Source organism: Dermochelys coriacea, chromosome 2 (genome assembly GCF_009764565.3).
Source record: "Dermochelys coriacea isolate rDerCor1 chromosome 2, rDerCor1.pri.v4, whole genome shotgun sequence".
NCBI lineage: Eukaryota > Metazoa > Chordata > Testudines > Dermochelyidae > Dermochelys > Dermochelys coriacea.
The window spans coordinates 62,723,139-62,751,082 of NC_050069.1; the positions used below are offsets into that span (position 1 = coordinate 62,723,139).

The following is a 27,944-nucleotide window of genomic DNA, read 5'->3' on the forward strand; positions in this document are numbered from 1 at the left end:
TGTAAGGAGAGTGATCACTTAAGATAAGCCATCACCAGCAGCGGGGGGGGGGAAAGGAGGAAAACCTTTTATGGTGACAAGCAAGGTAGGCTAATTCCAGCAGTTAACAAGAATATCAGAGGAACAGTGGGGGGTGGGATGGGAGGGAGAAATACCATGGGGAAATAGTTTTACTTTGTGTAATGACTCATCCATTCCCAATCTCTATTCAAGCCTAAGTTAATTGTATCCAGTTGGCAAATTAATTCCAATTCAGCAGTCTCTCGTTGGAGTCTGTTTTTGAAGCTTTTTTGTTGAAGTATAGCCACTCTTAGGTCTGTGATCGAGTGACCAGAGAGATTGAAGTGTTCTCCAATTGGTTTTTGAATGTTATAATTCTTGACGTCTGATTTGTGTCCATTCATTCTTTTACGTAGAGACTGTCCAGTTTGGCCAATGTACATGGCAGAGGGGCATTGCTGGCACATGATGGCATATATCACATTGGTAGATGCGCAGGTGAACGAGCCTCTGATAGTGTGGCTGATGTGATTAGGCCCTATGATGGTATCCCCTGAATAGATATGTGGACAGAGTTGGCAACGGGCTTTGTTGCAAGGATAGGTTCCTGGGTTAGTGGTTCTGTTGTGTGGTGTGTGGTTGCTGGTGAGTATTTGCTTCAGATTGGGGGGCTGTCTGTAAGCAAGGACTGGTCTGTCTCCCAAGATCTGTGAGAGTGATGGGTCGTCCTTCAGGATAGGTTGTAGATCCTTGATGATGCGTTGGAGAGGTTTTAGTTGGGGGCTGAAGGTGATGGCTAGTGGCGTTCTGTTGTTTTCTTTGTTGGGCCTGTCCTGTAGTAGGTGACTTCTGGGTACTCTTCTGGCTCTGTCAATCTGTTTCTTCACTTCAGCAGGTGGGTATTGTAGTTGTAGGAATGCATGATAGAGATCTTGTAGGTGTTTGTCTCTGTCTGAGGGGTTGGAGCAAATGCGGTTATATCGTAGCACTTGGCTGTAGACAATGGATCGAGTGGTATGATCTGGATGAAAGCTAGAGGCATGTAGGTAGGAATAGCGGTCAGTAGGTTTCCGATATAGGGTGGTGTTTATGTGACCATCGCTTATTAGCACTGTAGTGTCCAGGAAGTGGATCTCTTGTGTGGACTGGTCCAGGCTGAGGTTGATGGTGGGATGGAAATTGTTGAAATCATGGTGGAATTCCTCAAGAGCTTCTTTTCCATGGGTCCAGATGATGAAGATGTCATCAATGTAGCGCAAGTAGAGTAGGGGCATTAGGGGACGAGAGCTGAGGAAGCGTTGTTCTAAGTCAGCCTTAAAAATGTTGGCATACTGTGGGGCCATGCGGGTACCCATCGCAGTGCCGCTGATTTGAAGGTATACATTGTCCCCAAATGTGAAATAGTTATGGGTGAGGACAAAGTCACAAAGTTCAGCCACCAGGTTAGCCGTGACAGTATCGGGGATACTGTTCCTGAAGGCTTGTAGTCCATCTTTGTGTGGAATGTTGGTGTAGAGGGCTTCTACATCCATAGTGGCTAGGATGGTGTTTTTAGGAAGATCACCAATGAACTGTAGTTTCCTCAGGAAGTCAGTGGTGTCTCGAAGATAGCTGGGAGTGCTGGTAACGAAGGGCCTGAGGAGGGAGTCTACATAGCCAGACAATCCTGCTGTCAGGGTGCCAATGCCTGAGATGATGGGGTGTCCAGGATTTCCAGGTTTATGGATCTTGGGTAGCAGATAGAATACCCCAGGTCGGGGCTCCAGGGATGTGTCTGTGCGGATTTGTTCTTGTGCTTTTTCAGGGAGTTTCTTGAGCAAATGCTGTAGTTTCTTTTGGTAACTCTCAGTGGGATCAGAGGGTAATGGCTTGTAGAAAGTGGTGTTGGAGAGCTGCCTAGTAGCCTCTTGTTCATACTCCGACCTATTCATGATGACGACAGCACCTCCTTTGTCAGCCTTTTTGATTATGATGTCAGAGTTGTTTCTGAGGCTGTGGATGGCACTGTGTTCTGCATGGCTGAGGTTATGGGGTAAGCGATGCTGCTTTTCCACAATTTCAGCTCGTGCACGTCGGCGGAAGCAGTCTATGTAGAAATCCAGGCTGCTGTTTCGACCTTCAGGAGGAGTCCACCCAGAATCCTTCTTTTTGTAGTGTTGGCTTGCGCTACATTGATGACATCTTCATCATCTGGACCCATGGAAAAGAAGCTCTTGAGGAATTCCACCATGATTTCAACAATTTCCATCCCGCCATCAACCTCAGCCTGGACCAGTCCACACAAGAGATCCACTTCCTGGACACTACAGTGCTAATAAGCGATGGTCACATAAACACCACCCTATATCGGAAACCTACTGACCGCTATTCCTACCTACATGCCTCTAGCTTTCATCCAGATCATACTACTCGATCCATTGTCTACAGCCAAGCGCTACGATATAACCGCATTTGCTCCAACCCCTCAGATAGAGACAAACACCTACAAGATCTCTATCATGCATTCCTACAACTACAATACCCACCTGCTGAAGTGAAGAAACAGATTGACAGAGCCAGAAGAGTACCCAGAAGTCACCTACTACAGGACAGGCCCAACAAAGAAAACAACAGAACGCCACTAGCCATCACCTTCAGCCCCCAACTAAAACCTCTCCAACGCATCATCAAGGATCTACAACTTATCCTGAAGGACGACCCATCACTCTCACAGATCTTGGGAGACAGACCAGTCCTTGCTTACAGACTGCCCCCCAATCTGAAGCAAATACTCACCAGCAACCACACAACAGAACCACTAACCCAGGAACCTATCCTTGCAACAAAGCCCGTTGCCAACTCTGTCCACATATCTATTCAGGGGATACCATCATAGGGCCTAATCACATCAGCCACACTATCAGAGGCTCGTTCACCTGCGCATCTACCAATGTGATATATGCCATCATGTGCCAGCAATGCCCCTCTGCCATGTACGTTGGCCAAACTGGACAGTCTCTACGTAAAAGAATGAATGGACACAAATCAGACGTCAAGAATTATAACATTCAAAAACCAGTTGGAGAACACTTCAATCTCTCTGGTCACTCGATCACAGACCTAAGAGTGGCTATACTTCAACAAAAAAGCTTCAAAAACAGACTCCAACGAGAGACTGCTGAATTGGAATTAATTTGCAAACTGGATACAATTAACTTAGGCTTGAATAGAGACTGGGAATGAATGAGTCATTAAACAAAGTAAAACTATTTCCCCATGGTATTTCTCCCTCCCACCCCACCCCCCACTGTTTCTCTGATATTCTTCTTAACTGCTGGAATTAGCCTACCTTGCTTGTCACCATGAAAGGTTTTCCTCCTCCCCCCCCCCCCCCCCCCCCCGCTGCTGGTGATGGCTTATCTTAAGTGATCACTCTCCTTACAGTGTGTATGATAAACCCATTGTTTCATGTTCTCTGTGTGTGTGTATATAAATCTCTCCTCTGTTTTTTCCACCAAATGCATCCGATGAAGTGAGCTGTAGCTCACGAAAGCTTATGCTCTAATAAATTTGTTAGTCTCTAAGGTGCCACAAGTACTCCTTTTCTTTTGACATAACGTTATTTTCTATAGAGTATTAAAACTTACCTCTGAGACTAGAGATGCCAACTTTCTAATTGCAGAAAACTGAACACCCTTGCCCTGCCCCCGAGGCCTCACCCTTCCCCAACGCCCCACGCACTCCATCAATACAACATTTGGCCTCCGTTGCTTGTTCTCCACTCACTCATTTTCACTGCAAGGCTAAGCAGGCACCAGGAGAAGGCCAGGAGCTGCAACAGTTTGAATGTGGGAGATGGAATGTATGATTCAAATATCCTTCACTTCAGCAGGGAGAGATTTTAAACATGATTGTAAAATTAATTGCTGACCAAAAGAGTCCCGCTCACTCGCAATGTGAGCAACTGAAGAGATTATTGCAGGAGCTTCATTTTTCTTGCCTTCACCTAACTGTCCTGGTAGGGGATCCAGTAGAGCTGAAGCCACTGACTGACTCCTTCCCTACCTGACAATGAACTGTATAGCAAGGAGAAAAAGTTATGCTATTCCATGTTTAATGACTAGTTAAATTGTTTAAATCTATGCTTTAATAGACAATATATGCAATGTGGACAAATTAAAATGATGGGAGTCTTAATCAGAGCCGTTCCTAGTGGTATGGCAAATTGGGGTGACTGCCCTGTGCTTTCGGGGGGGGGCCATGCTTCGTGAGGAGGCTGACAGGGAGGCAAGGCAGGAGATGAGCGGGGGAGGGGGAGGAAGAGCACCACCCACTAACCTCCTCCTCCCCCCAGTGCCTCCTGCCCACCTGGGGCCCCCTTGATCAGCGCTTCCCCATCCCTCCCAGTGCCTACCATCGATCAGCTGTTTCATGGCATCTGGAGGCGCTGGGGGGAGGAGTGTGGGTGCAGTGTGCTCGCGGGAGGGGTGGAACTGGGTGGGGGACGGGCTGGGTGGGAAGGGGTAGGGCCTTGGAGTGGGAGTGGGGGCTGGGCGGAGAAGGTGGGGGAACTCCTCATCTATGTCCTAGCCCTGCACCGCCTAGGGATGGCCCATGTCTTTGTTTTAAACATTTCCTGACACTTATGTTTAAATATATAATCTGGATATTGAATTGGTATTATTTTATGAATTCATTATAGCTCTTTAATGTTAAGTAGGTGAAGTTGCATAAAATACAATTCATGCTGTCCCAAAGCATATTGAGAGGAAATATGTTAGAATGTCACACACAGCATGACCACCTGTCCTTCGTTTGGTGTCCAATGTTCAACGTTGCACAACAAATCAATCAATATTGTCTTGTATACACCAATAATCATGCAAAGGATTATACACTGTAATACAATGTGGTGTTTGTATATGAATGTGTGTCATAAATAAAACATTGGGGAGGTGCCCTTAAAAATAAACTCTCCCCCATAATTTCCAAGTTGTCCTTTATTTGAAACAGAAAGGGTCAGTATAGGGGTGTGAGGGAGATTACCATAGCCAGGGACTAGCTCTTCTGTTTCAGGAACATCAGTCCTAGTGAAGCTATGCAGTCCCTGTTGCCAGGCTCCTTTTGTGCTGCCATGGTGTTGGCACCATCAGACCATATGACCCACTTACTTTTTGCAGCAGGCACCCACCAGTGTGAAGTGCTATTGTATTTTATTTTATTGTATTTTGTGCACAGTGATGTCTGGCTGCTGGCATGGCTCCTGATGTGCTCCGCTGACTAAGTGGGTTGCAGTGGCCATCCAGTGGTGGGGGCTGGACCAGCCCCAGTGCACTGTTCCTGGATGTCCTAAGAGACACACACCCAAAACCACACTAACCTACAGGGTCCTTCTGCAGGGAGGGACTGGTCTGCATAGCCAGCTAGGCTAGCAGCTGCTGTGTCCATGTGCTGGGAAGGGCTGCGGGTGGATGTGTCTTCACAGCAATAAAAGCTGGCTTCCCCCTGTCTGTGGCTCACTGTGGGGCTGTTTGGGCTAGCTGAATCCCAAGCTCTGAGATCCGTGAGGGGGGAGGGACTCCGAGATCCCCAGTGTCTACACAGTAATGTTACATCTCCATTCTGCTGAGCCAGGCCGGCAGGGCATTTAATTACAATGTAGACATACCCCACAGACCTCAGAGGGGCTGAAGTGGAGGCTCCCGGGTAAGGACTACCAGGGAAGGGAGACATAAATTTGGAGCATCTCCACCAGACCCCTCCTCCCCAAGCAGCCACCATCTGCTTGTGGGGAGCAGGGCCACCTAGCTGGGATGATTGCTAGGAAGAGCAGGAGGCGCTCCGGGCTGCAGACTCTGTGATGGGGCAAGAAATGAGGGATTCAGGGTGTGGGAGGAGGCACTGGGGCAGGGCTTTGGGGTGCAGGAGGGGGTGATGGCTGGGCTGGGGGTGCAGGCTTTGTGGTGGGGCTAGGAATGAGGAGTTTGGGTCTCAGGAGGGGGCTCCAGGCTGGGGCCAAAGGTTTTGGAGTGCGGAAGGGGGCTCAGGGCTGAGGCAGGGGGTTGGAGTGCAGGGTGCGGTCTCTGGGAGGGACTTTGGGGACGGGAGGAGGGTGGGTTCTGGGCAGCTCTGACTGGTGTGGTTCGCGGGGGCTCCAGGAGTGTGCCCGCAAGGGCTGGGGGGGAAGATGCCAGTGAAAGGAGGACACTCAGGCCCAAGAATAGTAAACTATGCTTTATTGAAGGAAAGAAGAACTTATGCTCCAATCTGCCTGGGGAGCCCCTAGGACGCGAGGAGGGGCTGCAGAGGACTCTGGCCGTTCGGGACAGCTGACCAGGCAGGACTCCACCGGGGGGGAGTCCTCTGCGGCGCTATATTCTCCGCGCTTATCTCGGGGTTACATGGGGCCAACAGCTGGTTACATTCTTATACGTCAGGTTTCAGAGTAGCAGCCGTGTTAGTCTGTATTCGCAAAAAGAAAAGCAGTACTTGTGGCACCTTAGAGACTAACAAATTTATTAGAGCATAAGCTTAATCCAGTTGCTGCCTGGAGGAGCATGGGTGATGCGTAGGGGCAACATGCAGGGGCAAGTGCCTTCCCAGATCGGCCTGCCAGGGAAGGGGTTGGAATGGGGGCAGGGAGGCGGTGGGAAGAGGCGGGGCAGGGGCGGGGCCTCACAGAAGGGGTGGAGTGGGGGCGGGGTGAGGGCAGTGGGCAGGGGGGGTGGTCAGTGGTGCGGCCCTTGGGCCAATGTGCTAGTCCTCACGTGGCTCTCGTGGTCATTTGAGTTTGAGACCCCTGGTTTAGGTAATCCCGCTGTCTTGATTTTAGTTTCCTGTGATCCTGTCTTTTTCCTTTTTAAATCATGCTTTATTTCATTTAAATAATTGTACAGTACCAATTAACTAATTAAATAAAAGGTGTAAAAGCACTAAGTACTAAATGCTGTTCCTAAAGGATAAAGTATTTTATTTAGAGACACCACAAGTTAAAATATTTGTAAAATCCTTACATATGTGATAGAGCTGAATCAGTTTATTAAATGAAACAATTTTTAGAATTTGATCTTTTACATACTGTTTACTACAGTAGAACTCAGAGTTATGAACACCAGAGTTCCAAACTGACCAGTCAACCACACACCTCGTTTGGAACTAGAAGTTCACAGTCAGACAGCAGCATAGACAAAAAAATTAAAAAAGCAAATACGTTACAAGTGAGCTGTAGCTCACGAAAGCTTATGCTGTAATAAATTTGTTAGGCTCTAAGGTGCCACAAGTACTCCTTTTCTTTTTGCGAATACAGACTCACACGGCTGCTACTCTGAAACATTACAGTAATGTGTTAAACATAAAGTACTAAAATAATAAAAGGAAAGCAACATTTTTCTTCTGCATAGTAAAGTTTCAAAGCTGTATTAAGTCAATGTTCAGTCATAAACTTTTGAAAGAACAACCATAACATTTTGTTCAGAGTTACAAACATTTCAGAGTTACTAACACCTCAGGAATGGAGGTTGTTCATAAGTAACTCTGAGGTTTTATTGTACTTTCATTTCTCTCAGGGTAGACAATAATGATAAATAAGTTTTGTTTTTAATGTCTAGTCATTTCCGCTTTAGTTTTTATCGACCATTTTGCTTGGATTGCAAACAGTTGGGGGTGGAATGTGGTTAGAAAAGTTGCTTTTTTTAGACTAGGTTGAAGGCCTATTATTAGTGTTTGATTTAAATAAAAGGCAAAAAGATCATACCAGTTTGACTTTCATAATTAACCTCCCTTCCCCAAAACAAGGTACTTTATAACTGAGGAGGCTGATCTTCTGCCTTTCCTTACTCCTAGTGATTTTTCACAGGAGTAAGGGCTGGCGAATGCTGTTCCTTAGGGCTTATCTACACTTATCCATGCAGCTGCACTGCTGCAGTGCTTAGTGAAGCTATCTACACTGGCAGGAGAGCTTAGCCCTTTGGCATAGGTACTCCAATTCCTCAAGAGGTGGTAGCCATGTCAACGGGAGAAGCCCTCCCATTGATGTAGTGCTGTCTATACCCCCACCCCGGGCTAGGTTGGTATTACTATTTTGATCAGGCAATATAAATTTGTACTGTAGACCAAGCCTCAGATTATACATTATATCATACCATATTATGTCAGGCAAATATACATGAAAGGAAGGAAAATCTCCCTAGAGAGAATTTATTTGTTTTTATAGGGGGAAAAAATTGTAAGTCTGGCTACTATAACAGTGCATCAATAGTCAACAGGTGTCCTCTCCAAAGCTCCATTTCTCTCTCCATTTTTATTGCTACAAAAGCTGCCCTCACTAAATTTATTACTGCTCCAGACTAACTTCTCTTTAAGTACCATGAACTGAATTATACTACACTGGTTGAGTCCTGAAAGTGAGACTTGTGTAGAGAGGAAACAAACTTAATTTCGAAGTCCCTTCGATAGCTCAGCTGGTAGAGCGGAGGACTGTAGCGGTGTTGCCTGTGGGAATCCTTAGGTCGCTGGTTCGATTCCGGCTCGAAGGAGACATGTTTTATATATTATTCTGTATAGCAAGGAAGGTGAGAAATCCCTTGTCAGTAACATTTGTACTAAAAGAGGTGTTTTCCTCCCTCTGCACGCTGTGCTGTTCACGTGCATTTTATTAGTCATGAGTCACTGCCACGCAAAAGAGCTCCTGAGTGTAGGTGATCACAACTAGCCCCTCTGCCAGCGCCAGCCCTAGCAACTAGGGGGAGAGGGCCGAGGCCTGAGAGGCAAGAGCGGCGGCGGCGGCGGCGGCGGCAGCAGCAGAGCCCAGAGAGGGCTATGAGCTTATTGCACAGCCTCCGCGGAACAAGCAGCCATTGTTCCCCCTGTGAGGCTTGGCGGGAGGAAAAACTCACTCCCCCAGCATGCAGCGCGCTATGTCCCGCCTCCCAGCTCCCGGTCCGTCCGCGTATGGGTCTATGCCCCGCCCGCTCCTTCCCCACTGGTCGCACCCCCTTCCCCCTCTGGCGCGGTGCCCCGCCTCGATCTCGTGCCTCGCCCACAGCCAATGGGCTTGCAGTCCGCGTGCGCAGATTCAAACGGTGACTCTGGAAGGAGGCTGGGCGCGAGATTCGGCGGCACGGACAAAACCAGCCGCGAGTGTGGCGGCGGCGGCGGCGGCGGAGCAGCTAGACAGGGCGGAGAGGCGCGGCCGGGACGGGCACGGGGGAAGCTGGGGCGGCGGGAGACGCAACTGGAGCCGGGGCAGTTGTGACGGGGACTCGGAGCCGCAGCTTGGACCCGGACAACAAGCGTCTGCAGCCGCGGATCCTGTCGCCGCAGCCGGGCCGGGCTAAGCCATGTTCTGTGTGCGGCGGGCCGGGCCAGGCCGGGGCTAGGAGCTGCTGCCGGTGGAGGGGGTGGGGTTAGATGCGCTGGAGTCTCCGGGAGCGGTAGAAGGAGCCGCCCCCCTCCCCGCGGTGTGTGACGGGGACGGGCGCCACGAGCGGCACAGACTCCCGAGCCCGTGCGTGAGCCCCGGGGCAGCGTGAGGAGCCCGGGCGGGGAGCCGCGCAGCTCTGTTCGCCAGCCCGCCTCCGCCCCCCTCCCTATGGTGCGCCTAGAGGATGGCGAAGAGACCGCGCAGGTGAGTAACGCCCCCTGACTGGCCGCCCCGCCTGCCCTGGCTCAGGTATCTCCGCGCCTTGGTCCCAAATCCCTGCTCCCTCCCCCGGTCTCAGCGCTTTCTATCTTCCGCGCCCAGGGCGGGCAGGTAAGTTCGCCTTCATCTTTCTCCCCAGACCAGAGGCGCAGACTCTCCTCCTTACCCCGCTGTCCTTCCCCGTGCTCGGTTGTCATTGCCCACTCTCCAAGCCCGCAGCTTTCCCGATTCCCGTCTGCATCACCCCCTGTCTTCTGTCACCCGCCTGTCGCCACACAGGTGCTCCCTGACTTCTCCATCTCTCCCCTGCCTGTTGGATCCCCCAGGAGTCGCTGCATCCATGTCTTTCCCATGTTGCCCCGTACCACAGATATAAAGGTAACCTCATCTTCTCTTTCCCCGCAGGTAATAGATACTCTTCCCACACAAATAAAAGGAGTACTTGTGGCACCTTAGGGACTAACAAACTTATCTGAGCATAAGCTTTCGTGAGCTACAGCTCACTTCATCGGATGCGCATAGTAGTTGTTCTTGCCAGTTTTCCCTACTTCTTCCATAACCTTCCTGATCCTTTGCCTCTCTGCTTTCACACACCCCTGATGGGAAGCTGGGGTTGACCATAATCAACCATGTGCTTTTAATATTCTTTGTCTTCACTAATTCCTATTTGTTTTTAAAAAACACAGACTGTTTCTAGTCCTGGGATGTCCACTGATTAAAAGACCCCTATATGGGGTTCTTTCCCTGTAGCTGGGGATCTACAAGAGAAAGTGTGTTTATTCAGCTGCAGACATTGAGAGCTGTTCTAGATAAATCCTCAATTTTGCAGGAGCCTGTGTGTCTCCTAAAAATTCAGATTTTGAATATAAAATGAAACTAAATTTATTCATCTAGTTACTGCCATCTTCAGTGTTTCTAGTTGTGGACTTTCATAGTGTTACATGTTTAAAAAATGAATAAAATTTTGAAAACCGATAAGGAAACACAGAAGGGGGTTTATAAGGTTGATAAGGGAAGAGCAGGATAAATGGCTAATAATAGCTTTCCTAACTAATAGGTTTTGACTTTCCACACTATTTGGAGATTGCTGTGGATTCATATTGTTCATAGGAGTGAAGAAATTATAGTTTGGTGGTTGCTATATAAGAATCTGTTACTGTATTTTTCTTCTTGAGATCAGGTTTATTACAAATACACTATATAAGTTCATAATTCTTGTTGAAAAACTGCAGTGTGTGTGGGGGGGAGGCGGGGGGAAATAATAGGTTTGCCCTGTAATTTGTTTCAAGGAACACACACGCATCTGAGAAACTAGAGATGATCAACTACCTTAATGTAGGTGTGCAACTGTATCCTATAACATCAGAAATTATTGTACCCAGTGTAACATCTGGAGCTTCTCTCTCTCTCTCTCTCTCTCTCCAACAGAAGTTGGTCCACTAAAAGTTATTACCTCATCCACCTTGTTTATCTGGTGTTTAGGAGCTAAATAAGACTTACTGGTCTTTTCTGTAAGTGCTAACATGCTGTCAGCAAATATTGAGTTGTGAAGAATTTATATTTCTTGCTAGATAATTAAAATAGGTCTGCTACAGGTTGGTAACACCAGAACAAAAATTTCCATGTTGGCATATAACAACAAAACATGCAAGAACAGGTGCAAACTGTTTTTGGGATTGCTAATTTAGTACAAGAGTAAGGAGGAATCTTGATCTTTGAGTTCCAGATGGTATTATTAGGTACAGTAACTCCTCACTTAAAATCATCCCAGTTAATGTTGTTAGGTTGCTGATCAATTAGGGAAAATGCTCTTTTAAAGTTGCACAATGTTCCCTTATAACATAGTTTGGCAGCCACCTGCTTTGTCCACTGCTTGCAAGAAGAGCAGCCCGTTGCAGCTAGCTGGTGGGGGTTTGGAACCAGGGTGGACCGGCAGCCCTCCATCAGCTCCCCGCTCCCCTAAGTTCCCTGTGCAGCAGCTGCCCAGCAGGCTACCAATTGCTGGCAGTTCAGCTGTCCCTCCCCCCACTGCCATGTGCTGCTCCTGCCTTCTGACTTGGAGTTGCTCCCAGGAACCTCCTGCTCGCTGTGCGGGGGGGGGGAGAAGAGGGGGTCTAATGTCAGGGAGCCCCCTTCTCCATATAGAGCAGGGTGGGGACAGGACAGGACTCAGGACAGAGAGAGCTGTCTCAACTTCCTGATTTTTTTTAAAGGCAATATACTTAGAATGGGGTCAGCGTACTTAAAGGGGCAATGCACATCTCTCTTTCCCACACACAGTGTGTGTGTCTCTGTCTCTGTTTGCCATGTTGTTTTCTCCCCCTCCATTCGTGCTGCCTTGTAGAGTGTGAGGCTATATTAACAACAATGTGTTAACCCTTGAGGGCTCAGCCGAATGCCAGTTCATCATTTAGCAGTAAGGCATTGCCTGGGAAATATCCCACCCTCTGACTTTACCACCTCAACCAAGCTTCACAATCATCATTGCTGTGTACGGTATTAAACTGTTCGTTTAAAACTTGTACTCTGTGTGTGTGTGTGTGTGTGTGTGTGTGTGTGTGTGTGTGTGTGTGTGTGTATATGTGTATATAATATATATATATATAAATATAAATGTTTTTTGTCAGGTGAAAAAAACTTCTCTGGAACCTAACCACCCCCCCCTTACATTAATTCTTATGGGGAAATTGGATTCGCTTAACATCATTTCGCTTAAAGTCTCATTTTTCAGGAACATAACTACAACATTAAGCGAGGAGTTACTGTATAACATTGTGTTTGATTTTTAAAATGAGAGAAGTTTTCATTTCTTAATACATCTGCCAACTCTTCTGCTACATAATAAAAGGACACTGAAGCCTAGAATCTTAATTAAAAAAGTGTTTTGACTACTAGAATTATTGAAATTTAACTTATATTTTGTTTACTCTTTCAAACAGCTTGGTGAAATTAAATGGCTCCATTTCACTTTCTGTTTTCATGCAAAAAGAAAAGCAGTACTTGTGGCACCTTAGAGACTAACCAATTTATTAGAGCATAAGCTTTCGTGAGCTACAGCTCACTTCATCGGATGCATCCGATGAAGTGAGCTGCAGCTCACGAAAGCTTATGCTCTAATAAATTTGTTAGTCTCTAAGGTGCCACAAGTACTGCTTTTCTTTTTGCGAATACAGACTAACACGGCTGCTACTCTGAAACCTGTTTTCATGGACTAATTCCATACAGTTTCAGTTCACAACAGTACAGAGGAATGGTCAAATTATAATCACTGAAATTTTAAAAAATCCATTCATTTTGAGTTTTTTTTTAAACTACCTTTTGTTTACTTAAGTACATATATAATTTTTGGACCTATATGCTACAAGTCATGTTTGTTTTCAGACTGAGATGGGTGGAGTACAAGAAATTTTAATATGTGACTCTAGAGAGTAGATACTCTTTTTTTCTCTCTGTGAAATTTAAACATTCAGTCTTTGGCCCTGAATACATTTTGTCTTTTTGTAGAACGTTCAAGTGAATAGTTCTTAACTGCCACTGTAGGCAGGGCTGTGTGTATCTTGCACTGCTGAGGAATCCACTGCTGGCTGTGATATGCTCCATTTCCAGAATCTAGATATTATTTTTAAAAAATTGTTCCTAGCACATGGTAGCCAAGAGAACCATAAATATATAAATCAAGTGTAAGAAGATACTCTGTTGTCTTCCTGAGGCTGTAGACAACCTGAAATAGTGTTCCAAAGATGTGAACTGCCCCATTCATCTCAGTGATGTTAATTCTGAGTTTTAATTGACAGTTTAGATGTAAGCATTGTACATTATTTCAGTGCTAGCTGTTTTAGCAGAAACATCCAGCTAATATTATTGCATAATGCCATGTTATCTCCCACATCTGGTGTCAAAAGTGCCAACTGTACCCGACCCACTTGCCAAAATATCCAGCTTTACTCAGAGAAACTTCTACAGTGTGATTTTTGTTTCTTAAAAACAAAAATACCCACCCATCCCATGGTCTACTAGGAATGTAGAGTAGTGTAAAATACATTGAGTTTAATATCAAATAACAATTGATAATATTCGTTGTCATATTTCATTTGGGAAAAAAGTTACATTTTAAAAAATATATCAAAGTTGCTCCAGAGTTTCCTATTCACCGTACTAGAATGCCACAGTGACTAGGAACTGTGGTGTTGCTGCATAATTTTTGCCAGGCTTTTCACAGAGTGTACTGATCCTTGGCTATAATTCAAGTACAGATAAGCTTTAGTTTTTTTTATTGCTTTTCAAAATGAGTATCGTATTAAATAGTTTGACCCAGAAACAGTAGTGTTTGAAGTTGTAGATTAGTAAGACTAGTGTATCTGGACCAGTGGGTTGTGTGTGTTAGGTAGTAGTTAAAACAGGAAGAAATACCTCAAGCCATATGCTTTGTTTGCTCTGTCACCATCAATTTGCAGTGGTCTAAGCACAAAGCTTTCTGTTCTTTCAAGTCAGAATAATACTTTAAGGGGTTAATATTAGAGGTTCTTATGAAGTGTTCATTGTAAACCATTTAAATAGTAAGATGTTTGCTTATCCGTTATCAATATTTTAAAAATTAATATTGGTAAAAGTCATTCAAACGTGTAAAGCATTTAAAGGATGCCTTTTTGATGTGGGAAATGAGAAATTAGATTAACTGTACTGTAACATAATTGGGAGAACTATACAAAATTAAACAGTATCTTATTGTCTCTTTCATTACCTGATTGGCCCTTTTTCTGCAGCCTGCTTTTTGTAATAGCTTCAGACTCCTTTTGCCAGTTAACTTAATTTTGGTCCACTATGCAGTGCTTAAATTACAGAGATCCAGTTCACAGACTGTAACCACATGGAGACAACTGAGTTGTAATTTTAAGTGTATTTTGTGGCTTACTTGAGGTGAAAAGGGGTAGTATGAACATGCAATTGCTGAGCCTGAGTGAAGTATGTGTGTTTGTGGGGGGGTAGAAGTGTGGGCAGGGAGAAAAAATAAATTAAGACTTGGGGTACAGCTTTCAAAAGCACTTAGATGACATAGGAGCCCAAATCCCATTAAAAGCCAAATGGATATATGTTGAAAGTCAATAGGTCTTAAATCCTACTGAAAGTTGTATCCAAAACCTTAACGTTTTTTTCTTTACAACTTTGGGTACAATTTCTTAACAACCTAAGCAAGTTAGGTTTCAAAGTCCGATTGACTTTGAACATACGTACTTTTTTTATATTTGACTTTTAATGGGACTTATTTTCTTTTGAAAGTTTTGAATTTTCTTTTTTATAGACTGGCTATTTCTTATGACATTAAAATTGAAAAACAAGGACTGCATGATCATTTTACAGTCATCCCTTTGAGTGTAATCTACTTTAATAAGTAGTGGGAAGGATTTGCTATAGATCATTAAACATGTATATTTGTGATAAAAAAAAATCAAAGTACTTATAGTGACAAAAGGGGGAAAATAACGCAGTAGTAAAGGAAGGGGGAAAAGAATGAGTTAAACCATTACACACCTCCGTGTGCTCCTCTGTGTAACTGAGTTTGTTCGCAAAGTTAAGGTGGTGAAGTATTATACCACTTCTCCAGTAGATGGAGCATACTCAACATGATGGCAGAAAAGTCACTACCTGTTCCTACCATTTCTTTCCTCTGCCCTGGTCTACACTAGGAGTTGAGGTCGAATTTAGCAGCGTTAAATGGATTTAACCCTGCCCCTGTCCACACGATGAAGCCCTTTTTTCGACTTAAAGGGCTCTTAAAATCGATTTCCTTACTCCACCCCTGACAAGGGGATTAGCGCTGAAATCGGCCTTGCCAGGTCGAATTTGGGGTACTATGGACACAATTAGATTCTATTGGCCTCCAGGAGCTATCCCAGAGTGCTCCATTGTGACCGCTCTGGACAGTACTCTCAACTCAGATGCACTGGCCAGGAAGACAGGAAAAGACCTGCGAACTTTTGAATTTCATTTCCTGTTTGGCCAGCATGGCAAGCTGCAGGTGACCATAAAGAGCTCATCAGCAGAGGTGACCATGATGGAGTTCCACAATCGCAAAAGAGCTCCAGCATGGACCGAACAGGAGGTACGGGATCTAATCGCTGTATGAGGAGAGGAATCTGTGCTATCAGAACTCGGTTCCAGTTTTCGAAATGCCAAAACATTTGTGAAAATCTCCAGGGCATGAAGGACAGAGGCCATAACAGGGACCCGAAGCAGTGCCACGTGAAACTTAAGGAGCTCAGGCAAGCCTACCAGAAAACCACAGAGGCAAACGGCTGCTCCGGATCAGAACCCCAAACATGCCACTTCTATGATGAGCTGCATGCCATTTTAGGGGGTTCGGCCACTGCTACCCCAGCAGTGTTTGACTTCTTCAATGGAGATGGAGGCAACGCGGAAGCAGGTTTTGGGGATGAGGAAGATAGCTCACAGCAAGCAAGTGGAGAAACTGGTTTTCCTGAAGGCCAGGAACTGTTTCTCATCCTGGACCTGGAGCCAGTACCCCCCGAACCCACCCAAGGCTGCCTCCAAGACCCACCAGGTGGAAAAGGGACTTCTGGTGAGTGTATCTTTTAAAATAGTATACATGCTTTAAAAGCAAGTGTGTTTAATGATTAATTTGCCCTGGCATTTGTGGCTCTCCTGGATATACTCCCAAAGCCTTTGCAAAAGGTTTCTGGGGAGGGCAGCCTTATTCCATCCACCACGATAGGACACTTTACCACTCCAGGCCAGTAGCACGTACTTGGGAATCATTGTAGAACAAAGCATTGCAGTGTATGTTTGCTGGCGTTCAAACAACATCCATTCTTTATCTCTGTGTTATCCTCAGGAGAGTGATGATATTCATGGTCACCTGGTTGTAAGGTTTTCTTAAGGGGACATTCAGAGGTGCTCATTCCTGCTGGGTTGTTTGCCTGTGGCTGAAGAGAAATGTTCCCCGCTGTTAGCCACACGTTGGGGGGAGGGACTAGCCACATGGGGGGAGGCAAAATGCGACCTTGTAACGAAAGCACATGTGCTATATATGTAATGTTAACAGCAAGGTTTGCCATGAAAGAGTGTACCCATTTGTTCTATAAAATGTGTTTTTAAATACCACTATCCCCCTTTTTTTTTCTCCACTAGCTGCATGTGTTTCAAGGATCACAGGATTCTTCCCAGAGGCTAGTGAAGATTAGAAGGTGAAAAAAACGCACTCGCAATGAAATGTTCTCTAAGCTCATGCTGTCCTCCCACACTGACAAAGCACAGACGAATGCGTGGAAGCAGACAATGTCAGAGTGCAGGAAAGCACAAAATGACCGGGAGGAGAGGTGGCGGCCAGAAGAGAGGGCTGAAGCTGAAAGGTGGCAGCAGCGTGATGAGAGGAGGCAGGATTCAATGCTGAGGCTGCTGGAGGATCAAACTAATATGCTCCACCGTATGGTTGAGCTGCGGGAAAGGCAGCAGGAGCACAGACCGCCGCTACAGCCCCTGTGTAACTAACTGCCCTCCTCCCCAAGTTCCATAGCCTCCTCACCCAGACACCCAAGAACGTGGTGGGGGGGCCTCCAGCCACTCTACCCCAGAGGATTGCCCAAGCAACAGAAGGCTGGCATTCAATAAGCTTTAAAGTTTTAAAGTGCTGTGTGGCCTTGTCCTTCCCTCCTCCACCACCCCACCTGGTGCTTCTCTCCTCCACCACCCCTCCTGGGCTACCTTGGTAGTTATCCCCCTATTTGTGTGATGAATTAAAAAAGAATGTATGAATGTGAAGCAACAATGATGTTATTGCCTCTGCAAGCGGTGATCAAAGGGAGGAGGGGAGGATGGTTAGCTTACAGGGAAGTAGAGTGAACCAAGGGGGGGGGGGGGGCTCATCAAGGAGAAACAAACAGAACTTTCACACCGAAGCTTGGCCAGTCATGAAACTGGTTTTCAAAGCTTCTCTGATGTGCATCGCACCCTCCTGTGCTCTTCTAACCGCCTTGGTGTCTGGCTGCGCATAACCAGCAGCCAGGCGATTTGCCTCAACCTCCCACCCCGCCATAAATGTCTCCCCCTTACTCTCACATATATTGTGAAGTACACAGCAAGCAATAATAACAGTGGGAATATTGGTTTCACTGAGGTCTAACCGAGTCAGTAAACTGTGCCAGCACACTTTTAAATGTCCAAATGCACATTCTACCACCATTCTGCTCTTGCTCAGCCTGTAGTTGAACAGCTCCTGACTACTGTCCAGGGTGCCTGTGTATAGCTTCATGAGCCATGGGAGCAAGGGGTAGGCTGGGTCCCCAAGGATAACTATAGGCATTTCAACATCCCCAATGGTTATTTTCTGGTCTGGGAAGAAAGTCCCTTCCTGCAGCTTTTGAAACAGACCAGAGTTCCTGAAGATGCAAGCTTCATGTACCTTTCCTGACCATCCGACATTGATGTTGGTGAAACGTCCCTGGTGATCCACCAGTTCTTGCAGCACTTTTGAAAAGTACCCCTTGCGGTTTATGTACTCGCCGGCTTGATGCTCCGGTGCCAAGATAGGGATATGGGTTCCATCTGTGGCCCCACCACAGTTAGGGAATCCCATTGCAGCAAAGCCATCCATTATGACCTGCACATTTCCCAGGGTCACTACCCTTGATATCAGCAGATCTGTGATTGTGTTGGCTACTTGCATCACAGCAGTCCCCACGGTAGATTTGCTCACTCCAAATTGATTTCTGACTGACTTGTAGCTGTCTGGCGTTGCAAGCTTCCACAGGGCTATTGCCATTCGCTTCTCAACTGTGAGGGCTGCTCTCATCTTGGTATTCTTGCACCTCAGAGCAAAGTCACAAAGTTCCATGAAAGTGCCCTTACGCATGCGAAAGTTTCGCAGCCACTGGGAATCGTCCCAGATCTGCAGCACTATGCAGTCCCACCAGTCTGTGCTTGTTTCCCGGACCCAGAATCAGCGTTCAACTGCATGAACCTGCCCCATTAGCACCATGATGCCCACATTGCCAGGGCACGTGCTTTGAGAGAAGTCTGTGTCCATGTCCTCATCACTCTCATCACTGCGCTGACATCGCCTACTTGCCCGGTTTTGCTTTGCCAGGTTCTGGTGCTGCATATACTGCTGGATAATGCGCGTGGTGTTTAATGTGCTCCTAATTGCCAAAGTGATCTGAGCGGGCTCCATGCTTGCCATGGTATGGCGTCCGCACAGAAAAGAGGCGCGGAACGATTGTCTGCCGTTGCTCTGATGGAAGGAGAGGCGACTGACGACATGGCTTACAGGGAATTAAAATCAACAAAGGGGGTGTCTTTACATCAAGGAGAAACAAAAACAACTGTCTCACAGAATGGCCCCCTCAAGGTTTGAACTCAAAACCCTGGTTTAGCAGGCCAATGCTCAACCCACTGAGCTATCCCTCCCCCTTGGTATTTCAGGCAGGACTGAATCTCCATTAAACTTTTCAAGGTGCCCATGACAGACCTCACCTCACCGAAACGATTGTTGGCCGTTGATTTCACGGAGGGAGGGATGGGGGAGCAAATGAATACAAAACAAATCTAATCTATTTCTTGTTATGATCCACTCCATCTATCTTTTACATCTTTGGCTGGCAGCAGACGGTGCAGTAGGACTGCTAGCCATCCACATCTCCTGGCTGCTCGGCAGAAGATGGTGCAGTAGGACTGCTAGCCATCTTCATCTCCTGCAGGTTTGCCATAAGATGGTACAGTAGGACTGCCGGCAGGACTAAAGAGAGTGACCTGGTTGAGTCACTCCTAATTTAGTTCCTGCGCCCATGTCTGCCCAAGCGCTTCTTACCGAGGTGGCCAGGAGCACCTCGGACACGATGACGACAGTTATCAGGCCTATTGCACCGTCTGCTGCCACAAGGCAATGGGTTGCTGCTGCTGTGTAGCAATGTAGTACCGCATCTGCCGGCACCCAGGAGATGTACGGTGACAGCTGAGCGGGCTCCAAGCTTGCCGTGGTATGGAGTCTGCACAAGTAACTCAGGACAAAAAGCGTGAAACAATTGTCTGCTTTTGCTTTCACGGGGGGGGAGGGGGGAGAGCCTGACAACATATACCCAGAACCACCCGCGACAATGTTTTTTGCCCCATCAGGCATTGGGATCTCAACCCAGAATTCCAATGGGTGGCGGAGACTGCGGGAACTGTGGGATAGCTACCCACAGTGCAACACTCCAGCAGTTGATGCTAGCCTCGGTACTGTGGAAGCACTCCGCCAAGTTAATGCACTTAGAGCATTTTGTGTGGGGACACACAATCGACTATATAAAAACGATTTCTAAAAAACCGACTTCCATAAATTCGACCTAATTTTGTGTAGACATACCCTCTGACTATCAGGTAAGGAGCTCAGTACGGTAGTTTCAGATCTGCTGCTTGCTCAGCTAAATTTTATCTCTAAAATTATAATTTGTCTTTAGTTCTTGTATTTTTCTTTCCTTTTTGAAAGGAACCCCTACTCATGGTCTTAGTTTGAGTTTTCAGGATTCCATTGGATTTTTTTTTTCTTTTGCTTGGCTATTATCCTTCCTTCAGTTGACCCCCAGATAAGGGTGTATATCTCATAATTTTTTCCTGCCTCCCACCTTCAGAGATTGAATTATTCCTCTGCAGCTCTTCCATTCTAAGATTCACAGTAAAAAGGTTCAGGCTTGGTTGTGAGCTCTGATACGCTGATTACTGCTTGTAGCAATCATTTTATCTAGGTTCTGATACTGACACTGTATAGCAAAATGTATTTTTGTGGGTCTGGATTTAGTGATCATGAAAGGATTTAAAAAAAAAAAAAGAGAGAACCTAGAAGACATTGCTTCCACTTGAGCAACATCCTTAAGTTAAACAAAGCCTGGGACCTGCCATAACTGATAGTGTGACTGTCATATACTCTGTTAAATTCCTAAGTATTTTTAAAAATGTACATTCTTTAACTGGTGTTTTAACCTAGGACTGCACTTGTGTACATCGAAGTACATATCATAGGATGTGTGTGTGTGTGTGAATTAAGAAAGTTGAAACATGGCATTAATCTGTGGGTTACTAGACTAGAAAATCATTTTGTTATGGCCCTAATGCACCTAGTTATTTGCTATGCCTAGCTGACACACTGTTGGATGCTATATTTAAAAAAAGCTTAAATAGTGAGGTTAAGCAAATGTTTAAGCTTTTAGGAATTTTCTACCTATTCCTCACAATAACAGCTTTGCAAAATTGACTAGGTTCCTTGTGGGGTTTATTACTTACTTTGAAGCATAGAATATGAGGAGGAAGGATACTATACTGGATAAGACAATGGTCTGTCTTTATGTTACTACAAATTTTATACTTCATTCTAGATATCTTCCAGAGATGCACCAGATGCACAGATTACAACCAACATCTTCTCTGGTTTCTTGAGTAGTTGGTGGTCAATATTAATTTAAAATATATTTCTAGTCTGTTTAAACTGTTCTGTTTGTACTCTGCAGTGAGGAAGATGATGATGACCTTCAGTATGCAGATCATGACTATGAAGTACCACAGCAAAAAGGGTTGAAGAAGATATGTAACAGAGTAAAATGGACACGTGATGAGGTAACACTTGACCAGGTAACTTTACTTTTTATATCGTACCAAAATGTTATATTTCTCAGCTGATATTATGTCTTTACAGGATGACAAGCTAAAGAAGCTGGTAGAACAAAATGGTACAGATGATTGGACTTTCATTGCTAGTCATCTACAGGTAAGTGTGAAGTATAATTTTTTTACTGAAAGGGTCTACAATGATGATATGTCCAATTTGGAGATGACTGGCTATGAAGCAGTTTATATGGGGAGGCATACATGACTGCTATATTTGACTATTCTATGGAGACCCATAACTTGGACTGGGACAGCCAAGTCCCAAACCCTCGAGGCTTATTGAGTAAGACCAAGATTTTGACTTCCTATTAATTTCAGGAGTGAAGCCAGCAGCTTGCGAAGCACCAGTGTGCTATGCTCATGTCTGCCATTATGTCTGAAGTGAGTTGCTGCATTCTGAATCATTTGCGGTCTTCATGTGGGGTTACAGTCAAGTCCATGTTGTGGATTGAAGTAGTTTAACTAGGAGGTGATAAAAGTACAGATCAATCAAAATCCTCCTTTCAGATGTGAAAGGAAAAAGAGGTTAGTTTTTTGACCAAAGGACGATTCCTTATCACTGTGGCAATCTGTGTTTGGGAGCTATGAGGAAACCACCTCAAACCTAAAGCTTTGTACCAATTTGACAACCTGTCGTCTTACTCCCTCAGTTGATAAGTTGAATAATATCCAATTTCCAATTCCCCCCCACCCTTCCTACTAAAACCCCTCCACCCCTTTTGTGGAGTTGAGTTTAAACTAGCAGCTTTATCTACCTGTGGATCTGTTCCACGCGTTGGGATATGGTGGTGGGCTGCATTAATGGTGAATAACTGCCACATGCATGTTGATGGCACTGAAGTCCATGGCTGCTTATTTTTCCCAAGTTTCCTCATGATGGAGAGAGAGAGAAGGGGAGAGAGAGAGAATATTGAGTCTTGTGGGCCATGGCATGATGGGTCTGGGTGAGGCAGCACTGGTGTTCTTTTTGGTATTGGGATCTGTGTGGTAAACAAATGAATAGAATGAGTACTTTGTGATACTGCTTGTCAAAAGCACCATATGGTCACTGGTGTCAAGTGACAGATCTACACAGTACTGTAAACTTAGGGTAAATCTACACTGCAGCTGGAAGCGATCCTCCCAGTCCAGGTAGATAGACATGAGCTAGCGCATTAACAGTAGCAGTGCAGGTGTTGTGGTTCAGGGTGGGGCTCAGGCTCTGAAGCCCACCCGACCCTCTAGGCTTCAAATTCAGAGCTGCCATGTCCACATAGCTATCTTTAACATGCTAGCTCGAGGCCCACTCAAGTGAGTCTTTCTATCGGACTGGAAGGCTTGCTCCCAGTTGCAGTGTAGACATACCCTTAGGAACTTGTTTCCTGCCCAAGGACAAAAGAGGGTTGTCCATCAGTGCCAGAAGGGTTGAAATTGTGTGGTACTCTTTCGGAATCTGATTGTGAATGATTCAGGATTATGAAGATGACAGTGCTGCTGGAATTTGGGTGTCACTACCTTCTCAGTGAATTCACTAAGAAAATGAGAGATAGGAATATATTCAATAAACGGCAAGGTTATTGTTGCCAAGAGCAGATTTCACAGTTGCCCAATCTTCTAAAATGAATGTAGTAGTTAACCTTCTGAAGGCATTGATGCTTTTAGTTCTCTTGCTGGTGGGGGAGTGGCACTGTATGTGAAAGAAAGTATAGAGTCAAAAGTAAAAAACGTAAATGAACCAAACTGTACCATAGAATCTCTATGGGTAGTTATTCCATGCTTGAAGAATAAGAATATAGCAGTAGGGATATACTACTGACCAGGATGGTGATAGTAACTGTGAAATGCTCAGTGAGATTAGAGAGACTATAAAAATAAACTCAATAGTAATGGGGGATTTCAGCTATCCCCATATTGACTGGGTACATGTCACCTCAGGATGGGATGCAGAGATAAAGTTTCCTGGCACCTTAAATGGCCGATTCTTGGAGCAGCTAGTCCTGGAACCTAGAAGAGGAGAGGCAATTCTTGATTTAGATCTAAGTGGAGCACAGGATCTGGTCCAAGAGGTGAATATAGCTGAACCGCTTGGTAACAGTAACATAACATAATAAAACTTAATATCCCTGGGGTGGGGGAGGGGGAAGAGGGAGAAAACACCAAAGCAGCCCACCACAGTAGCATTTAATGTTAGAAAGGAGAACTACACAAAAATGAGGAAGTTAGTGAAACAGAAATTAAAAGGTACAGTGCCAAAAGTGAAAGCCCTGCAAGCTGTATGGAAACTTTTTAGACACCATAATAGAAGCTCAATTTAAATGTAAACCCCAAATTAAAAAACATAGTAAGAGGACCAAAAAAGTGCCACCATGGTTAAACAACAAAGTATAAGAAGCAGTTAGAGGCAAAAAGCCATCTTTAAAAAGTGGAAGTGGAAGTAAATGAAGTAAAATTATAATTAGGAAGGTCAAAAAAGAATTTGAAGAACGCCTAGCCAAAGACTCAAAAAGTAACAGCAAAAACATTTTAAAGTACATCAGAAGCAGGAAACCTACTAAACGACTGGTGGGGCCATTGGATGATCGAGATGCTAAAGGAGCACTCAAGATAAGGTAATCGCGGAAAAACTACATGAATTCTTTACATCAGTCTTCACAGCTGAGGATGAGGGAGATTCCCAAACCTGAGCCATTCTTTTTAGGAGACAAAACTGAGAAACTGTCCCAGATTGAGGTGTCATTAGAGGAGGTTTTGGAACAAATTGATAAGTCATCAGGACCAGATGATATTGATACAAGAGTTCGGAAGGAATTCAGATGTAGTTCTGCAATTTCACTAACTGTGGTATGTAACCTATCATTTAAATCAGCTTCTATACCAAATGACTGGAGAATAGCTAACGTGATGCCAATTTTTAAAAAAGGCTCCAGAGGCGATACCGGCTATAACGGGCCGGTAAGCATAACTTCAGAAGGGGGTAAATTGGTTGAAACTGTAGTAAAGAACAGAATTATCAGACATATAGATGAACACGATTTGTTGGGGAAGAGTCAACATGGTTTTTGTAAAGGGAAATCGTGCCTCACCCAATCTACTAGAATTCTTAGAGGGTTCCATCAAGCATGTGGACAAGGGGGATCCAGTGGATATAGTGTACATAGATTTTCAGAAAGCCTTTGACAAGGTCCCTCACCAAAGGCTCTTAAGCAAAGTAAGCTGTAAAGGGATAAGAGGGAAGATCCTCTCCTGGGTCAGTAACTGGTTAAAAGATAGGAAACAAAGGGTAGGAATAGATGGTCAGTTTTCAGAATGGAGAGGTGTCCCCCAGGGGTCTGTGCTGGGACCAGTACTGTTCAACATATTCATAAATGATCTGGAAAAAGGGGTAAATGGTGAGGTGGTAACACTTTCAGATGTTACCAAACTATGCAAGGTAGTTAAGTCCAAAGCAGACTGAAGAGTGACAAAGGAATCTCACAAACCTGGGTGACTGGGCAACAAAATGGCAGCTGAAATTCAGTGCACACTGGAAAACATCATCCCAACTATACATATAAAATAATGGGGTATAAATTAACTGTTACCAGTCAAGAAAGAATGCTTCTTGGAGCTGCAAGGATTGGCCCCCGACCTTGCTCCCCGGCTGGAGCGCTGGAATGGGACAAGCCCCAGACCCTGCTCCTCAGCAGGAGCTCGAGGGCTGGATGTGGCCCACGAACTGTAGTTTGCTCACCCCTGGGATACATAATAAGATGGAAAATATCATATTCTCTCTCTAAAAATCCATGGTATGCCCACATCTTGAATACTGCATGCAGATCTGGTCACCCCAAGATGAAAAAAGATGTATTGGAATTGGAAAAGGTACAGAAAATGGCAACAAAAATTATTAGGAGTATGGAACGGCTTCCGTATCAGGAGAGATTAATAAGACTGGGATTTTCAGATTGGAAAAGAAATGATAGAGGTCTATAAAAATCATGACTGGTGTGGAGAAAGTAAATGAGGAAGTGTTATTTACTCATAACACAAGAACTAGTGGTCACCACATTAAATTAATAGATAGTAGGTTTAAAACAAACAAAAGGAAATATTTTTTCACACAAGGCAGAGTCAACCTGTGGAATTCTTTGCCAGAAGATGTTATGATGGCCAAGACTATAACAGGGTTCAAAAAAGAACTAGATAAGTTCATGGAAGATAGGTACATCAATGGCTATTAGCCAGGATGGGCAGGAATGCAAAACCATGCTCTAAAGTGGCAGAGCCTCTGTTTTGTCAGAAGCTAGGAATGGGCGATGGGATGGATCACTTGATGATTTCCTGTTCTGTTCATTCCATCTGAAGCACCTGGCATTGGCCGCTATCAGAAGACAGGATACTGGGCTAGATGGACCATTGGTCTGACCTGGTGTAGCCGTTCATATGTTCTATGTTCTTATCTTGGGGTTGGGGAGAGGGATGTCAGGTGCCCTTTGGTAGCCTTCAGCAATCGAGAAGGTTACCTTAACAGGTGATGGTATAGACATTCATTGCTTTCAGTGCTGCCGTCTTGGTGATGAATTCCATCTTAGGTCTTTAACTCAGATAATGACTAGATACAAGGTAATACGTCTTTTAAATGTGTTTAAAGCAGCTGAGGCCCTGTGTAAATCACAACTTCAGAAGGCATGGAAATCATGGAAATGCCCCAAACCATGATCTCTTGAATATTCTTTTAAAAGATAAATGTCTACAACAATTTTTAAAAAAAACAACTGCCTTAGCTAGTTAATTTCAAGGACAGAAAAAATTTACAAGTAATGTTAGTCAATTTCAAGGACTAAATTTAGTTACAAAATTCATTCCATGCAATCTCCATGAAATTCAATACTTTGCCATTTACACTGTTGTGAATTTTTTTTAAAAAAATTGTGAATAACACAGGGTTCTAGTTATAAACTGAATGAGGTGTTGACTTCAAAAACACTTTAGGAAATTCACATGATAGAAACGTGACTGTTTACTAAAATAACAGTCAAGAAATTTTTTTAAGTATTGGCTAAAATTAAATTTGGGTGCCTAAAATTCATCTCATAAATGAAAGTGGACAGAAGTTTTCAAAACTGCTGAACACCTGCAGCTCATGCTGGCTTCAGTGGCATTTGTGAAACCCTAGTACTTCTGAATCTAAGGCTGCTTATATTCAGGTGGCTAATTATGGATGTTAGGGGACTACCCTTAGGCATGCAGGTCTGCAAACTTTTGGCTTTTCTCTCTTCCTCCTCCTCCTCCTCCTCCATCATAGACTAACTTTTTTTGGTGGGGATAGTGCGTGTGTGTGTGGGGGGGGGGTGGGGAGGGGTGTTGCGTGAGTAAAGGTAGGGGTGTTTCTTGTATTTTCTCAAAGATGCTTGAATAAAAATACAAATAGGTTAGAATATGACCAAATTTAATGGTGTGTAGTTGCATTGCAGAAATCTTAATTAGTTAATGCTCGTAAATTGTTTTCAACATACAAAATGACTTTAGGATCTTAGAGGGAAAGGGAGGAAATAGAGAGTCACTTTCCCCAAGCTAAGAGGTTCCAAAAACCTACTTGTAGGGAGAAGGAAATGATCCAAAGCTGACAAGATTCATAAGTGGTTGCCATTTTTTTTTTTAAAATAAGTCAGGATCAATTATAGACCAATGTGATTCTAACTCTTAAACTTGGGGTTGTTTTTTTTTTAAAGTCTTTATGGGGGTCTGCCTGGTTTGAGGACTTACCCCACCTCAGTAGCTGTGTGGGTGCCCCCGAAGACTCCCTTTTGGTAGTATCAAAGGAAATCAGCCTAGCTGCTGAAAAGAGAAGTTATTTAGCTGCTGTGTGGCAGTGGGGGGGGGGGGTGTCAGTTAAGGGGACCCCCCCACCAGCCTGGGAAAAATATGGGGGAAGGATCAAGCATCCATTCCCCAAGTCATATAGTAATTGTGGGCAGGAACTGTACCTGTGAGCTGTTGCTGATACTCAGGCATAAGTTGCTTATACTTTAAAAAAAAAAAAAAAAAAAAAAAAAAAAAAAAAAAAATAGGCGGGGGGGGGGCGTTTGGCAGGCAAGGGTGTTCTGTGGAGATGACTTCTACAGAAATCTGCCATTCTGTGACAGGTTATTGGCACTGAACGTGAAAGGGTTTTGTAGTCAGTCTGTTAAACTTTTTAGCTTTGCCTTGACCAAAAAAGTGGCAGTGTGTAACTATCATGTGCTAACTAAGCCTGACCGAAATGCAGCTCATTTTTTGGTCAAGACAAAGCATTTTTTTTAACACTTAACTTCACTCTCTGACAAAGATACCCTCTTCTGAGTATTCAATAAAGATTCAGCACATCTGCCACTTCAATTAAGAGCTCAAAATATACATGCCTGGGACCATCATCAGACTTAAGTGTGGAGTCTCTGATATTTCAGAAATAAACAAGCAAGCAAAAAAAATTCTTTAAAAAATATTTCTGGCTGCCTTGTATGGATCATAAATAAACAAAAATGGGAACTTTAAAAAAGTCTTCTGTAAGTTACCTAAAAATAGAGGGAAATAGAAGCGATGAGGGCCACATTGGGGATAAGTCCTCTTTTCCCCCCAAATATAAAGGATGAAGGCCTAAATTTGCTCTTGGCTGGCATAGGATTGCATGGAAGTAACGAGCAGAATTTCACTGAAAATGTTCTAAGTTATAAGC

General features: G+C 44.7%; 1 protein-coding gene and 1 non-coding gene across 3 annotated transcripts in view; both read left to right on the plus strand.

Annotated features, from left to right (window-relative positions):
• The first annotated feature begins 8,423 nt into the window (after positions 1–8,423).
• Positions 8,424–8,513, plus strand: TRNAY-GUA. The gene is given in 2 exon segments: positions 8,424–8,460; positions 8,478–8,513. It is a non-coding gene; the product is annotated as a tRNA-Tyr (tRNA).
• Positions 8,514–9,053: 540 nt separating this feature from the next.
• The window catches only part of MYBL1 (MYB proto-oncogene like 1), a 45,072-nt gene continuing 26,181 nt past the window's right edge, over positions 9,054–27,944 (plus strand). Inside the window, exons 1-3 of one of the 2 annotated variants that reach the window (XM_038392615.2) lie at positions 9,054–9,604; positions 21,115–21,220; positions 21,300–21,371. In XM_038392615.2, coding sequence (XP_038248543.1) covers positions 9,585–9,604; positions 21,115–21,220; positions 21,300–21,371 — 198 coding nt within the window. In that variant the 5' untranslated portion in view covers positions 9,054–9,584. The remainder of the gene's footprint in view (positions 9,605–21,114; positions 21,221–21,299; positions 21,372–27,944) is intronic. The other variant, XM_038392617.2, reaches the window with a different exon arrangement.